The 14,179-nt window shown below is 45.0% G+C and overlaps 1 protein-coding gene across 6 annotated transcripts in view; it reads right to left on the reverse strand.

Moving 5' to 3' along the window:
• tweek (transmembrane protein KIAA1109 homolog tweek) overlaps positions 1 to 14,179 on the reverse strand; it is a 647,796-nt gene that overhangs the window by 142,172 nt on the left and 491,445 nt on the right. For all 6 annotated transcript variants that reach the window (XR_008613545.1, XR_008613544.1, XM_050182732.3 and 3 more), the window contains exons 46-48: positions 13,155 to 13,387; positions 8,944 to 9,069; positions 2,369 to 2,527 (exon numbers count right to left, since the gene is read on the reverse strand). Coding sequence is in view for 4 of the 6 variants with exons in the window: in XM_050182732.3 (XP_050038689.2) it covers positions 2,369 to 2,527; positions 8,944 to 9,069; positions 13,155 to 13,387 (518 nt within the window). In the remaining 2 variants the exon portion in view is untranslated. The remainder of the gene's footprint in view (positions 1 to 2,368; positions 2,528 to 8,943; positions 9,070 to 13,154; positions 13,388 to 14,179) is intronic.

Consider the following 14,179-nt stretch of genomic DNA (forward strand, 5'->3'; position numbering starts at 1 on the left):
CGCCCGTGAAGACTTGCCAAGCCTGAAGCGAGTGAGTACGGAAGCCTCATGGGTGGTCCGAATTTCTTATGTAAATAGCTTTTTCTATCTCTTTGACTCGGATGAAGTTGCGGCTCTGGGAGCCGGGTGGCCGCGGGCCACGGGTGCCGCTACAGTCTGACTGGTATTGCGGCCTGGCACCGGAGGCTCCGACACCATCTGGGACGGTGGGCGCCGTCAACTCGGATGCTGTGTGCACCGAGCGGAGTAGGACCACCTCACAGAGCTGACATCTCTTCGCGGCTGCCTGTATTGCGCTCATTTTGGGTGTTGTTTTTGGATGCCGGTTGTTGTCAGGGTAGCGACGCTGTAGGCCTAAGGCTTTACGAAGCTGCCTGTTGCACGTGGAGGGACACAACCTGGTGGACCTTGGCGTTGAGGTGTTGCAATTTGCTTCCCTCATTCTATTTAGCCTCGCACGAATTGAAACTACTCATTCGACTCAAGGAAGCGAGCTTCGTTCACATGAACTTAGCATCTGAGTAGCTGCCCGATCTTTTGCTAGCCGAGTTGAACATCGTACCACGTGGGCGATGCGCATGCAGACTTCCTCTCCCTTGCACTACTGTAGTGTTTGCCGAGTGCGTTGAGTGTACGCAGCGTGAGCGGAGTCACCCCTGGTTTGCTGTCACCTGCACATCGTCTGCGCTGATGCCCCGGACTACGATCGAGCCAACCCGGGCGATGGTGATGCTGTGGCCAGTTCAGCGCAGCGACTTCGGCGGCCGCCTGTATCCAGGTCGCAACCCTCGGCGGTGGAGAAAAGAGCCGGCGATCACCGACAGCTACCGCAGCTCGCCAGCAAAGCGCGTCGGCGCGAGCGACGCTTGCTCATTCCGACTACTGCGTCGCCGTTTCCGGAGTCCTGGCCTGGAATCGTGCCGTCGAGTCTGCAAAGCCGCTGCTGTGACCAGCGGACGCCAGCGCTGTACCCAAGGACAATGTCGGCTCGCATGCCGTGGACAGCGTGTGGACATTTCCTCAGCGTGGCCACTGTTGCATGTACTATCTTGTTTGCGAAGCACGCATTGATGTTAGACCGTGTCACATGTTTTGCCGGAATAAGAAGTGATTTAAGGTTGGGGGGATGTGGGGATGCGCGACTCTCACGCGTCCCCTGATATGTTGGTTTTCCCGCACGGCTTGCGTAGCCTGGCGCCCGCGGCGGTCGGAGTGGTTGAGGTGCAGTACGAGAGATGGCGCAAGTGTGGCGCTGCTAACGCCGCCGACAGGCGGGGTCACTTGGGCGCGGAGAGACAAGGCGCTTGCTTTTTCCCGGCGGGTCGGCGAACAGCGTGGACGTCTTGTGCGCGCGCGCCGACCCATGCTTCTGCGAGACCGCCTCGCGTGGCCTGCCTTTGAACGCACCACCGTTTGCGTGACTGTACGTGCGAACGACCAGGCGTTGGGATCCAGCATGGGGCGAACATATTCGCTCGCTATCCGGTCGCGGTGAGTCGGACTTCTAGATTTGTCGCGCCCATCGGCATGTTTTGTGGATAGCAACTCGGCTAGCAGGCATTGATCTATGAAAGGTGCAATAAATGCCCTTGCGATTGTTTGCACTACTGTGTTGTCGTTCCTTTGTCCCAAGAGCACGGAGGAGAACCCCACAGTAACAATATGTAGAGACAGTGTTTCTTACTCAAACGGCAGCATCAAAATGTGTCCCCTGATAGGCACCTCAACTGCCAAGTATGCGCCTATTCAGCAATAGCCGCACAGCAAGCACTGCGCTCTTTTTATGTAGTATTGATATGGTGCATAGAACCCTGTCTCTTTACATACTAGTCCGTTGACAAGAAGCTCATCGACTCAAGCAATAGCATCGTGGCAAAACTTGTTTCCTGGTATTCTGTGGCTTCTCCTGTCGAGCTGATATGCTCCCAAAAGGCTATGCTAGTCAATGCAAGGCAAATGCTAGTAAAAGCAGACAACGCGTGTGACACCACAAATCGCAGAAGCGAAATGCACCTCAGTCACAGTCTCACCAATTTTTAGGTGTCAGCCAGGGGCTGCGTCAGTGCTGTGATGAACCCACGCAGTTTCCCAACTGACCCTTTGCTCAACACTGACAGCAGCAGGAAAAGTTTGCTACACTGATATTGCAAGTAAACACACTCGGTTATATTCAGTCTGCGGGCATTAACTTACAGAAGGTACCTAGCTATACTGAAGTGTGTTACATACTCTATTTCACATATAAGATAAACTAAGCCTTTTTGTGGGTCTTTCCCTTATGAAATTACTGATACTGAATCATTCTTGTCTCTACAAGTAACCAGCATGGAAACCTGGAAACCTACAGGTATAACCTCCAACTGCTCACATTTTGATGGTCTCCTCCTCATGGTCCCTGGTGTGCAGCACACACTTGCCACTGTTGAAGAACACCTTAATGTCCAGCTCAAAGTCAATGCTGGGCTCCACCTGCTGCTGCTGCTTCGAAGGCACAGGCGTGGTGTGGCCTGCACGTGCCTCAGCGACCCTGCGGCACGCAACTGCCATTTCATCATTGCATCCAGACACATTACAGCAAAAAATTTCATGTCTCTTCGATATTTATGAGCTACCACCAGGTAAGCCTAAGCCAAAGCCAATGCCAATGCACTGTCAAAAGAAAAAAAAGTGCCCATGTCATTAATTCCACTGGTGTGAAAAACTTATTATTCTGTCTTGCACTACATGCTGTGCTTTCTGAACTTTGCTGCAACAATTGTGTAAATGCAGCCACATAAATAACAGCAATGTGTGCAGATATTTTTTCTACCTCTTCAATATACCCTCTTGGATAACTTTATCAATCCTATTGGCCCAATTCCAAGATTGAATTAATGTCGTAGTGCGTTTTACTAGTGCCTATTTTGGATGTTAGCTGACACTTGTCACTTGTTAGATACCACAAACTGGCAGGGTTTTGCAATGCCATCAGTGCCATTTTTATCACCACTTGTCTACAAATTGCTAATATTCTATTGATTTATAATGTACAGTCATTTCTCAATGGACCATGCTCTCTGTGTCCTTTCAGTTCATTACTGCAGGATGGCACTTCAACATTTTATTATGAATGGTCAGCTAACACTGAGCACCTTCTGGTTGTTTGCATGACTATTCCATTCATGCATTCAGGGAGGCTGCATACTATTTGAGATTATGCATTTGTCGACATGCAAAGGTTTGTCTTATTGCCTTGTCTCTGAGCAATACTTTATATTGTGTTGCATGAGACTGCTTCAAAATAGCAGCAAGATAAATACTGCATTATTTTCCTGCTGTACAGGCTGTCTCATGCCCTAGTTACACAGGCATTTTAGATCATGAAAGAGTGCAATCGGGATCACATTTCTCAATCACAATAGGCTCATTTGCACAAACTACAGGAGGGAGACAATTGTGATTGAGAACTTCAATCTCAATTCAATGTGCCCCTTGTTACCGAGGTGCCAAATTTGTGGTGTTGCAGCCGATGCAGCTGAGCCTCTTGACCCACTCAAGAAATAAATTTATTCTTTAGAGAATTGCGAGGCCCTCCTGCCTAAATATGAATAACTTCTCTGCCAACTGTTTACAAAATAAAATAATAAGCTCCTGATATACTGAACCAAATTTAGACCCAACTGCAATAATCTAGTTCAAGCACCTGGAAAGTAGACATTCTAAATTAATACCGGAACAGTTTAAGCAGTACATACAGTAATGCTTTAAGTCTGCATAATTAACATAGTGAGGTTCCAAGCATACTTTTGGAAGAAAGGAATGACAGAATGACAACACAGCGGTCGAAACACCCGAAGAGGCATTTATTGCGCCTTCTATATACAATAAGCCAGCTAGCTGAATTACAACAAATGGAACATGCCATATGGAAGGCGGGTTATCGTAAGGCCAAATGGCATGAGAGATGAAAGCACAGACCACGCATTCAACGAGAAGAAAGGGGGTTAACCGAGGGGCCTGATTTTTATTAGTCATATAAGAAGCCAACAAACACTGACACCAAGGACAACATAGGGGAAATTACTTGTGCTTAACAAATGAAATAAAGAAACGATAAATTAATGGAAATTAAAGTGGATGAAAAAACAACCTGCCACAGGTGGGAACCGAACCCACAACCTCCCCTATGTTGTCCTTCGTGTCCGTGTTTGTTGGCTTCTTATAAGACCACGCATTATGTGACTCAATCACTGCTCCACACATACCATCACTGGCACTTTGAGTGTCACGACAGTCAGTGCAGATGGTGAAAAGGTACCTTTTAAATGTTAGGTTCAGCATGATTTGCCACTTGTCAATTATTCTGAAACCGGCAGGGTCACAGTAAGTTTCGTGCAAAGCATCACCCCTCCCCCCTCCCCAGTCTATTCATCGTCCATGCAAATGTAGGCAATCGGGTTGATCAACACACTACAGTCACATGACACTTTCGCACCCATCGTGTAAATCCAAAGCTAATCTTGTGAAGAGTTGCTCAAAGTTATAAAAAGAGAGCAATGTGCCTTAACAAATGGCGTTAGGAATGAGGCCACCATGAGTATTGGTGCGTTGCAATTAGGATGGCAGCTGTGAGAAACTTTGTGACCATCCCATACACTCACTTTCATTTGTGAGGTGGTTTGTCAGCTTTCAGAGCGTACTATGCTCCAAATATGTGGATCTGCATGCACTGAACAGGCACCAAACCGCAAGTTGCCGACACCAGATGAAATAGCACCAATTAGGCCTAATGCCCCATGATGTGTAGCCGTGACAAAAAGTCGCCGCTGGCAGATGTGATAACAAGCTGCCAGTCATTGCAAAGTGCTTGCCGCTATAATATGTGTGTACAGTTGGCTCATTGATCGGTCCTGAGATCATGCGTACGGTGTAGATAGATGGCTATTTAAGAAATGTTAAGTTTGTCACTGCGTATCTAATATGATCTACGTGCCTTCACACATGCTTTCGCTCTTTCCAAAATACAGGCTGCTTTTGTTGCTGTTCTCTCTTTCGGCACTGTGTTATTGTTTTGATTAGTCCTGTCAACTTCGACAAACCTTGCATCAACAGCGCCAGCCCCGCCTGACGCAGTGCCATGTGATCCTTGTATTGGGCCAACATCGGGGAGCACATGCAGTAAGGCAGAATCGCTCGCAGAGATAAATTCTGTGACCACATCTGCCGGGGTGGCCTGTCTGCGACGTGTTCGCTGAGAGCAACGAAGCGCTTGTTTATGCGGCATCGAGCATGAGGGAAACCATAGCGCAAGTGACATGTGGCACTGCGCGGATCTCTAGAGCAATCAAATTTACCGAATATTTGCTCCCCTCTAGTTATTACATATATGGACAACCTCACTTCAAGGTGACAACTACCGTGAAGATCACTCTGTCTGAACATTACCCCGACAGGCTGAACTAATTGATGAAAGAAGCCAACGTGAAAGGATACCGTGAGAACAATGTCGACCTCGGTTTTCCAGATTGCTGTGTGCTTGTGCCATATGCAGGGGTGAAGGTGAAGGCAGAAGGAGGTTTAGTCCGGCAAAATGGTGCGACATCATGGGAGGGCTTTTGTGACCAATTCGATGAATGTGATTGGCCGAGATATAGTCATCAGATTCTCTAGTCTATTCTCATAGGGAAGACAACTGTTCTAAAAAGCGGAGGCTTTTGGTGCAATGAGAGGTGTGCTGACGTGTCCTAATGTGAGCTCAGTTGTTTAATATGCTCCTACATGGAGTAGGTTTCGTATTTGAAGCCAGTGTAAATAATGTAAAGAAAAATTCATCAGCCCTGTGAAGGACGAGCAGCAAAGCTGTGGTTTGTTTTATTTCAATTGACGCATCTATGTATATAGTACAGGTATTATTATTATTATTATTATTATTATTATTATTATTATTATTATTATTATTATTGAAGGACACAGACAACTAATACATCTTTTGACTGTAAAATGATTTATTCTTATTCCTTTATGAAGTAGTGATGTGTGTAACTACCGCCACATGGCAGACGAGAATTCCACTATATGTACAACTTCACTTTGAACTACGTAATTATGAAAAGCAGATGAAGCTCAGTGTAATGTTAGAGTCGTCTTAGCAGCTAATTGTCATATAATTTGGTTTGAAATAGTTTTGGTAAAACAAGAGTTACACCCATTTTCTGTAACCATACTCCTTCTGTACATGGCCATATGTATTGACGGGAATTCTGTAATGTTTACAACTGCACTGTGAGCTAACTAATTATGACAAGTAAATGAAACTCAGTGTAATGATAGAGTCATCTTAGCGTCAGTATGATTCGTTTTGGGATAGTTTCAACAAAACAAGAGTGACAGCCATTTTCTGTAACCATACTCCCTCCATAGTTGGCCATGTATTGACAGCAGATGGGAATTCTGTAACGTTCACAATTTCACTGTGAACTATTTAAGACAAGTAAATGAAACTCGGCATAATGATAGAGTCATCTTAGCAGCCAATTTCAGTATGATTGTCTCCAAGATATCTACGTTAGATTGAGAGCTACAGAGCATTTGCAAGAAACTGGAGACAAATATTTTTTCAAGTCGATGTGACACATAGATAGGTGGGCATTGACCACCACCGGAGGGTAGCTATATACAGCTTCGCTGTAAAAACCCTTTTCTTTCATTCCTACTACTGGACATACTCATCAATGTTCTGCGCAGATTCCTGGCCTAAACGCTACTCCGAGCCATGACAGTACACGCCGTTTAATTATGCTGACAGAGACGACTCTATCATTACGCCGAGTTTCATTTACTTGTCTTAATAGTTAGTTCACAGTGAAGTTGTAAAAGTTGCAGAATTTCTGTCTGCTGTAAATACATGGCCAACTACGGAGGGAGTATGGTTACAGAAAATGGCTGTAACTCTTGTTTTGTTGGAACTATAGGTGCGCCTTATACTGGTGCAACTTAAACCAATTTTTTTCTGAAATACTTCCAAAAGTGGGGGGCGGAACTTATACAAAGGTGCAACTTATAATTGGGAAAATACTGCATACATGTGTCTGTGACTTAATGGGCTGAGTGTTCCCGAGCTGAACTAATAGGGAAATTACCCAAATCTTTATAGGTTCAATGTAGAAAACGATGCACCCCCAAACCTAATGCACAGCCAATATTATTAGAAGAAAAATATAGCATGCTTCCTGCAGCGTTTACTTTCACTGAAATGAAAGTTTATCTGCACTCAATGCGCATTATTGTCACTCCATGCCATCGGTATGTCCCATGCGTCAACCTTCCTATGGTGTCTGCTGCACTCAATATTCCGTATTTCTTGAATGACTCCTCAACCACTGCAAACGAGATAGTGCCCACACGTAGACTAGGCCAGTTCAACGTGCAATGCCAAGCTCTCACACACCGAAAGCACACGATGTGTTGCCACTAGCTTAGCACATTTAACTTTTCTTTCGAATAAGCTTTCACAATCAAAGTGATTCTGTCAATGGTGATGATGCTTGTCAATGGCTCTGATGGTTAGAGCTAATGCAGCTTTAGGTTTCACACTAGATTGTAGCATGCAAGTAATTTTCAACAAAGAAAAGGTGCATATTGATGTAGTCACATGCAAACATGTACATATCACCTTCACAAGCTGTCTTGGCCACTTGAAAAATATACTACTTATTTATATTTCTAATTTCTTCCTTTCCTTTTGTTTAGCTCTGGTGAATTCATTTCATTCATTTTTCGAATTCATTTCCTTCGACTCCCGATTATTCGGTATTTCTGGCATTCCCTGCTGAGTCTAAATAGTCCATCAGCTATATGACAGTTGACTTCCATTATTTGAACTCAGATTAATTAATTTTTTCGGTTAATTCGATCCCAACGAAAGGCACCAGCTGGTGCCTATGCATATCTATGGGTGTAAGCTTTCATTATTTCAGTCCTAAAATTGTCTTTAGGTGGATAATTCGAACTTGAGCAGTCAGCACTATGGCGACACCAATAGCAACCCCTTTAAGTGGCAACGTTGGTCTAGGTGGAGCTTAGGGGACAGTGAATGTGTTGCCACACATCATCTCCCGTAAATAATGCCTATTTCTGGCCTGCCCCAAGAAGATTTTCAAGCAATAACTGTAGCTGACAATGTCTGATTACAGAATTTACATGTTTCAAACATGTGCCATTATTTGTTTAAGTTTTTGCATTAAACTTGGGCGGAAAGTTGTCTGCATGGTGCAATTGGACACAATACCAAACAGCCTTTACGGTGTTTGTGCGCTTTCCCGCACAACTAGAATGTATTGCGACGAAGCTGATTTAAACAAAGCATGCAGTGAAGCTTACGAAAATGGTCACCATTGTGCAACACATATTAGACCCTTGCCCATTTTTCTTGCTAAAAAATCGGGTTCGCATTATATTTCTACTTCGTTGAGGAGCTTTAATGTCATTTTTATGTTAGTCTTCTACTTTGGACACATAGAAAGTGGGCGCGCATTTATTAAGGAGCATGTTAGAATCAGAAAAATGCTGCCAAATTAATCAGCAGTGTGTTTTGATGTTTTTTCTGCATCTTGTTTAATTCAACCCATTTCATAATTTAATCAATTTTGTAGGTATTGTCAGGGTCGAAATAATGGAAGTAGGCTGCATTACGTTTTGGGGGGGGGGTAAGGGGGGGCGGGTCCCTAACTAAACTATCACCTTGTAATTGTGACCTCCTTATAATGAAATAAATACCATAAATGGACGCACTACTCAGGTATAACACAGATACATAAGCACAGCCAAACCACTTTGCTCGCTGAGACAGCATGTTTGTTGTTTGTGGCTACAGGATATCGACTGCCAGAAGAGGTTTTTGTAGAAAATGTTGTTTTATGGTAAACTACAAAAAGACAGGGTTTGTGCAAGACAGTTGTTACTTACGGTGGGGGCAAAATGTCATCCTGTGGGCTTAGGGCAGGCTCTGAGGGCTCACTAGTGGGGGTTGGCGCTCCACTATTGGTCACACTAGCAGTTGTCTGTGAGAAGACGCTGTCAAGCGAGAGCTCCCTGCATACAGAGACAGTCAACCCAAACGTGAGGTACTACACATACTTGCTTTCTTGTGAAGCTCTTTTGCATCTGAGCATGCACTTAAATGCACGGTGGCCTGCCTGTGTGCTTGCATCATGACACCCATGGAACAAGCCAGACAACACCATATTTCATAGCGCGCTTTTGTTATTCACGCATTTCAGTAACAACTTTGGAGCTACATGCTACTTCAAAAGAACATTTCGACACTCTTGTTGGCTCTCTTCTCAGGCCTTCCCAATAAATAATGTTTCCATCAAGACACATGAAACTGCAACACTAAGTGAGACTTTGAAACAAGTGCATAAAAATTCATTGACGAGTACGATGCTACTTGCGAAATTTACGCGTAGCTGTATGGTGTTTTCATTTCGCAATATATTGGCTAGTGCGGACATTCTGTCTAATGCGGCATGTTGCAAACAGAGAGAAATGTGGCGCAACTGTCTCGCTAATGGGGAGATCGCGACAGGTGGCGCGTGGGTGACACATGGGCACGATTCACAGCAGCCACCGCAGACAGACCTCCGCTCACGCAGTGCTTTGTTTCCATACAGACGACGCGTGCTACTCTGGTGCCATCTCATAGCTCTTGTCGCCGCAGAGCCTGTCTTGTGCGACACTACGCTTTTCTTCTCATGCTTTCACCCTCAGCTTTCTGCTTCATGGTTCCGCTGCACCTTCGTCCTCCACTTTCCTCCTTGTACTCTCTTCACTAGTGCCGTCTTTCATCTTCAGCTGTTCAACTAGTTGGCATGCACACACCTGACCGCTATACTGCTATGGTAACCCCAATAGTGACCCCTATAGTGGTAGCGTGCGTCTCGGAGACACTTAGGGGACAGTGAATGCATTGAACACACGTCATCTCCTGTCAAAAATGCTTATTTTTGACCTGCCCTAGGAAGGTTTTCAAGCAATAACACCAGCTCACAATATCTGAGTGCAGTATTTATCCGATCCTAACATGCACCATTTTTTTTATCAATTAGGCCAAAAATCCCCTGGGTGATGCAATTGAATATAAAACCCAAACGTTTGCAGGGTTTGTTTGCTCTACTGCATAACACAACAGTATTGCGGCAAAGCTGACTTCGGATAACTGGTCATTATAGTGGAACACGTTAGACAATTTTTCTTGCTAAAACACCAGGGATGCATTAGGTTCCTACTTTGTTTAGGGGCTTTAATGCCAGTTCCACGTTGGTTTTCTACTTTGGGCAAATAGAAAGCAGGAGCAAGCGTTGGTTGACAAGTGACAGTGTCGTAACCTTCTACAATCTGGAGAAGTCAATAGACCTTGTGGGGATACGCGACTCTCACGCGTCCCCTGATATGTTGTTTTCTTGCATAGCTCCCATCTCCTGTAATCCGGCTTCGCCGCGTGGCTTTATTGCAGCGGTCGGTATGCTTGCAGGGTAGTACGAGAGATGGCGCGAGTGCTGCTCTACTAACGCCACCTAACAGCGGGGTTACTTGGGTGTGAAAGGGAGGAGGCTGTTCCTCTTTAACTCTGGGTATGCAAGTGACGTGGACGTTCTGCGCGTGCGCCGATCCATGCTTTTGCGAGACCGTCTCGTGAGCCCTAGGAGCACGCCACCATTCACATGACCGTACACACGAGCAACCAGGCATTGCCGTCTATACATATTCGCTCGTTATCAGGTCGCAGTGAGTCGGACTTCCTAGATTTGTCGCACGACCATCGGCATGTTCTGTGGATAGCAATTTGGCTAGCAGGGATTAGTATATAAAAGGTGCAATAAATGCTCTTGTGATTGTTTGCACTGTGTTGTCGTTCCATTGTCTCAAGGATATGGGTTAGACCCCCCCCCAGTGCATACACAACTTGCATGTTCTGTTTTAGAGGTAATCTGCCGCATGTGCATAGAGTGGGCATGCCGAGATGGCATGGCATCATATGTGGTGCCTTCCCATGTGTTTAGTACTTGAGGTTGCGTAATGTCGAGCTTCGAAGACACATTGAAGCTAGAGGCAGACTAAACATTTGCTACCTGCTGCCGGCGACACTACAGCCATGGGGTGGAGTGGGCACGAAAGTGTGGCTGGCTTCGCTTTGTACCGCCAATATGAAGACATCATCAAGAGGGCAGGAAACCATGTCTTTCGTCGTACACTCTCAAATTCAAGAAAATGAATGTTTTTCTCATTGAAGTTTGTTTTTTCCGATTGTCCAGTAATTCAGAAAGGTTTGTGGACCCTTCCAGGTAAGAAAAATCCATCAGCAACTGTGCTTATTTGCATAAAAGGTATAAATTGAGTGCAGGTAAACCTCGATATAATGAAGTAGGTGAAATCAGCAATTTGCTTCATTATATAAAAATTCTGTTGGTTTGAAATTCGACCTCTTATACAAATAAATTACAGCTGCTGATGGATTTTTCTTACACGGAAAGGGGCCGCAGAATTTTTGAAATAATCGGGCAATCAAAAAAAGCAAATTTGAATAAGAAAACAATTCATTTTCATGAATTTGGAAGTTGGCAACGAATAATACGGTTTCATGCCAAGTTGACGATACCTTAACACAGGCGGTACGAATTAAGCGAAACCAGCCATGCTTTCGCGTGCACTCTGCCCCTGCGGTTGATAGAGGTGCCCGCACTGGGACGACACAAACATGAAAAGAGCCGGCAGTGGGGAGCGAATGCTTCATCTGCCTCTTGCTTCAATGGGTCAATGAAACTCAAGAATACACAACCTTCAATACTAAACGCACGGGAAGACAATTTACATGATGTCACGTTGTCTTGGCTCGCCTACTTTTTGCACACGTGGCACACAGCCATGAGCAACCGTGGCCAAGACACATGCCAGAAATTGCAACGCGCTCCAACTCAACTTACGTAACACTCAGAGACGGCTCTCGTGCGTGAAGCCACCATCTTTTTTTCTCACCCTCGCCCACTTTCACTTGCACTAAACCACAAAGTGCACGGGGGACGATAGGATCTTACTGCACTTGGACTTTTTATGGAACATGATGCGCCTTCACTTCGGCAGTCGCTCTTTCATGCGGCACATGATAAAGAGGCACATGTGCAAGCAGGCACTTGTAATTCAATCATTTAACCATTTGTGTCCACGGAAGTTTCCACTTATTGTCTCGGCATGCCTTTGCTGTGGAAGAGAAATTTCACTATACTGAAATCGCATACAACACATTTTGTTATATATTAAGGTTCTAATTACGTGGTGTTCTATTAACAAGAGGTTAGGAAAAGTTAAATACTTCGTTATATCAAGAATTTCATTATACTGAAGTTCGTTACATCAAGGTTTAACGAAATTTTGATCTAACGAAGGAAATCACTGATTTGACCGACTTTGTTTTGTCTAGGTTTAACTGTACCACAGTAGTACGCCATCCTCGAGCTACTGAAGTATACCCCCAAGGAAAGCTAAGTCTGATTTGATGCACTTTTTGATGAAGCTATGGCTCTGTAAAAGCTTCCTTGTTAGCATAAAAAGCTGTGGTGATCAATCTGAGCGGCTGTAATGATGCTACCATGCTGGAGTTCGGCGCTGTGTTGCCGTACTCAGACTCCATGTGCAGCACAATAGAGCAGGCCTCGATGCTTGATTAAATGGCCCTGTAAATACCATAAGGGCCAGGAAAGTCTGATGCAAGTGTGGAGAGGAATGAGAAGGCGGTGCGTTGCTGTCTGGTGATCGAAATCAACACGCGTGGGAAGCTTGCTTTCAAATGGATGTTTGTATGACGGCAACCACCACTCAGTACTCCACAGCCGAGATGCCCGAATGTTCTTACACGTACCACCTCACTCGAACGCAGGTAGTATGCGAGAATCAGAGGTGAGAGTCGGATGACGAAGCTCGAATGACGACAATGCAGTGACCGCGATTGCATTGTGAACATGAGCCTGTACCCAGTGGCTCAAGTTGCTAGGCACTGCCAGCACTGCGGTGTAGGAAGCTAGGTGGATAGATAGACACACTAAAAGCGCCTAAAGTTTGCAAAGACTGCTGCGCATTAAAAAGAGTCACCCCGCACACACAGTGGTGAATGCAAGGCCAACCTGTGCACCAGTGACATGGGCCGCCTTGGGGTGGCTGGCAAGTCTGACATGTCGAATGAGGCAGTGCGTATGTGTGTGCCACCATCCTTGGTTGGGGAGACGGGAACTCCTCCACCAGACGATGGCGGCGTCGCATGCTCCAGGTGGTTGGCCATTCGGGCCTCTTCCTCGGGTGTGTCGGCAGGCAACCGGGACACAGTGCCCAGACCAAGCTTGTCCTTGATGGATGCTGCCTGCAAGGGAAAGACAATGGCAGTTATGCTACTGGCCCTTGCCACGTCAGAGCAGCTTTTGGAGGAGCCAGATGCATTTTGGAGCAGTAGAATAGGCTTTTTGAGAAGGCGCATGAAAGAGGTTGCAAACTATAATACATGGAGGTTTTACAGCGGCCAAGCCATGTGAAAGCAGTAAATGGTTGCTGGTTCATAAACTCAATCTAAACATAAAAAATTACTCCCCCCCCCCCCAACATATAGCAGTCATTACTATGGACTACAATGAAGCGGTGGTGTCCTAAAATGTGCTTAAAATGCACTTTAGTGGCTTAGAAAAGCACAGAAGCACTTGGACGTGCTACAAGCAATCTTTGGAGGTGTTTCAAGAACCTATGTGATTTCACTGGTATAAATGTATCCTTTAAGATGGAGGCCTCTTTGAAAGAAAGTAGTTTGTTTACAATACAGTAGAGCCTAACGCAATACGCACACTCTCCTTCTTTAGGTCTCTAAATGGAATTGCAAAGGTAAAATTTTTTTTTACAATGTTCTTGCAGCATTGTTATCTCTATATTATACAAGACAATAAAGTTAAAGTATCGGTAATTTTCATAAATCTAGTGCTATCTACTAGGGGTGTGCGAGTAATAATTAGTAGATTTCAAAACAAATCTCAAATTTAATCAAGTAAAGCAAGCCGAATATGGAACCAGATATCGAATATAAAAAAAATTTTCACGCTATTTGCGATGACTAACTTTGGGCAACAAAAATATGGTTGCATAACATTGCATAACAACAATGTATCAA

The sequence above is a fragment of the Dermacentor andersoni genome, chromosome 4 (genome assembly GCF_023375885.2).
Source record: "Dermacentor andersoni chromosome 4, qqDerAnde1_hic_scaffold, whole genome shotgun sequence".
Taxonomy (NCBI): Eukaryota; Metazoa; Arthropoda; class Arachnida; order Ixodida; family Ixodidae; genus Dermacentor; species Dermacentor andersoni.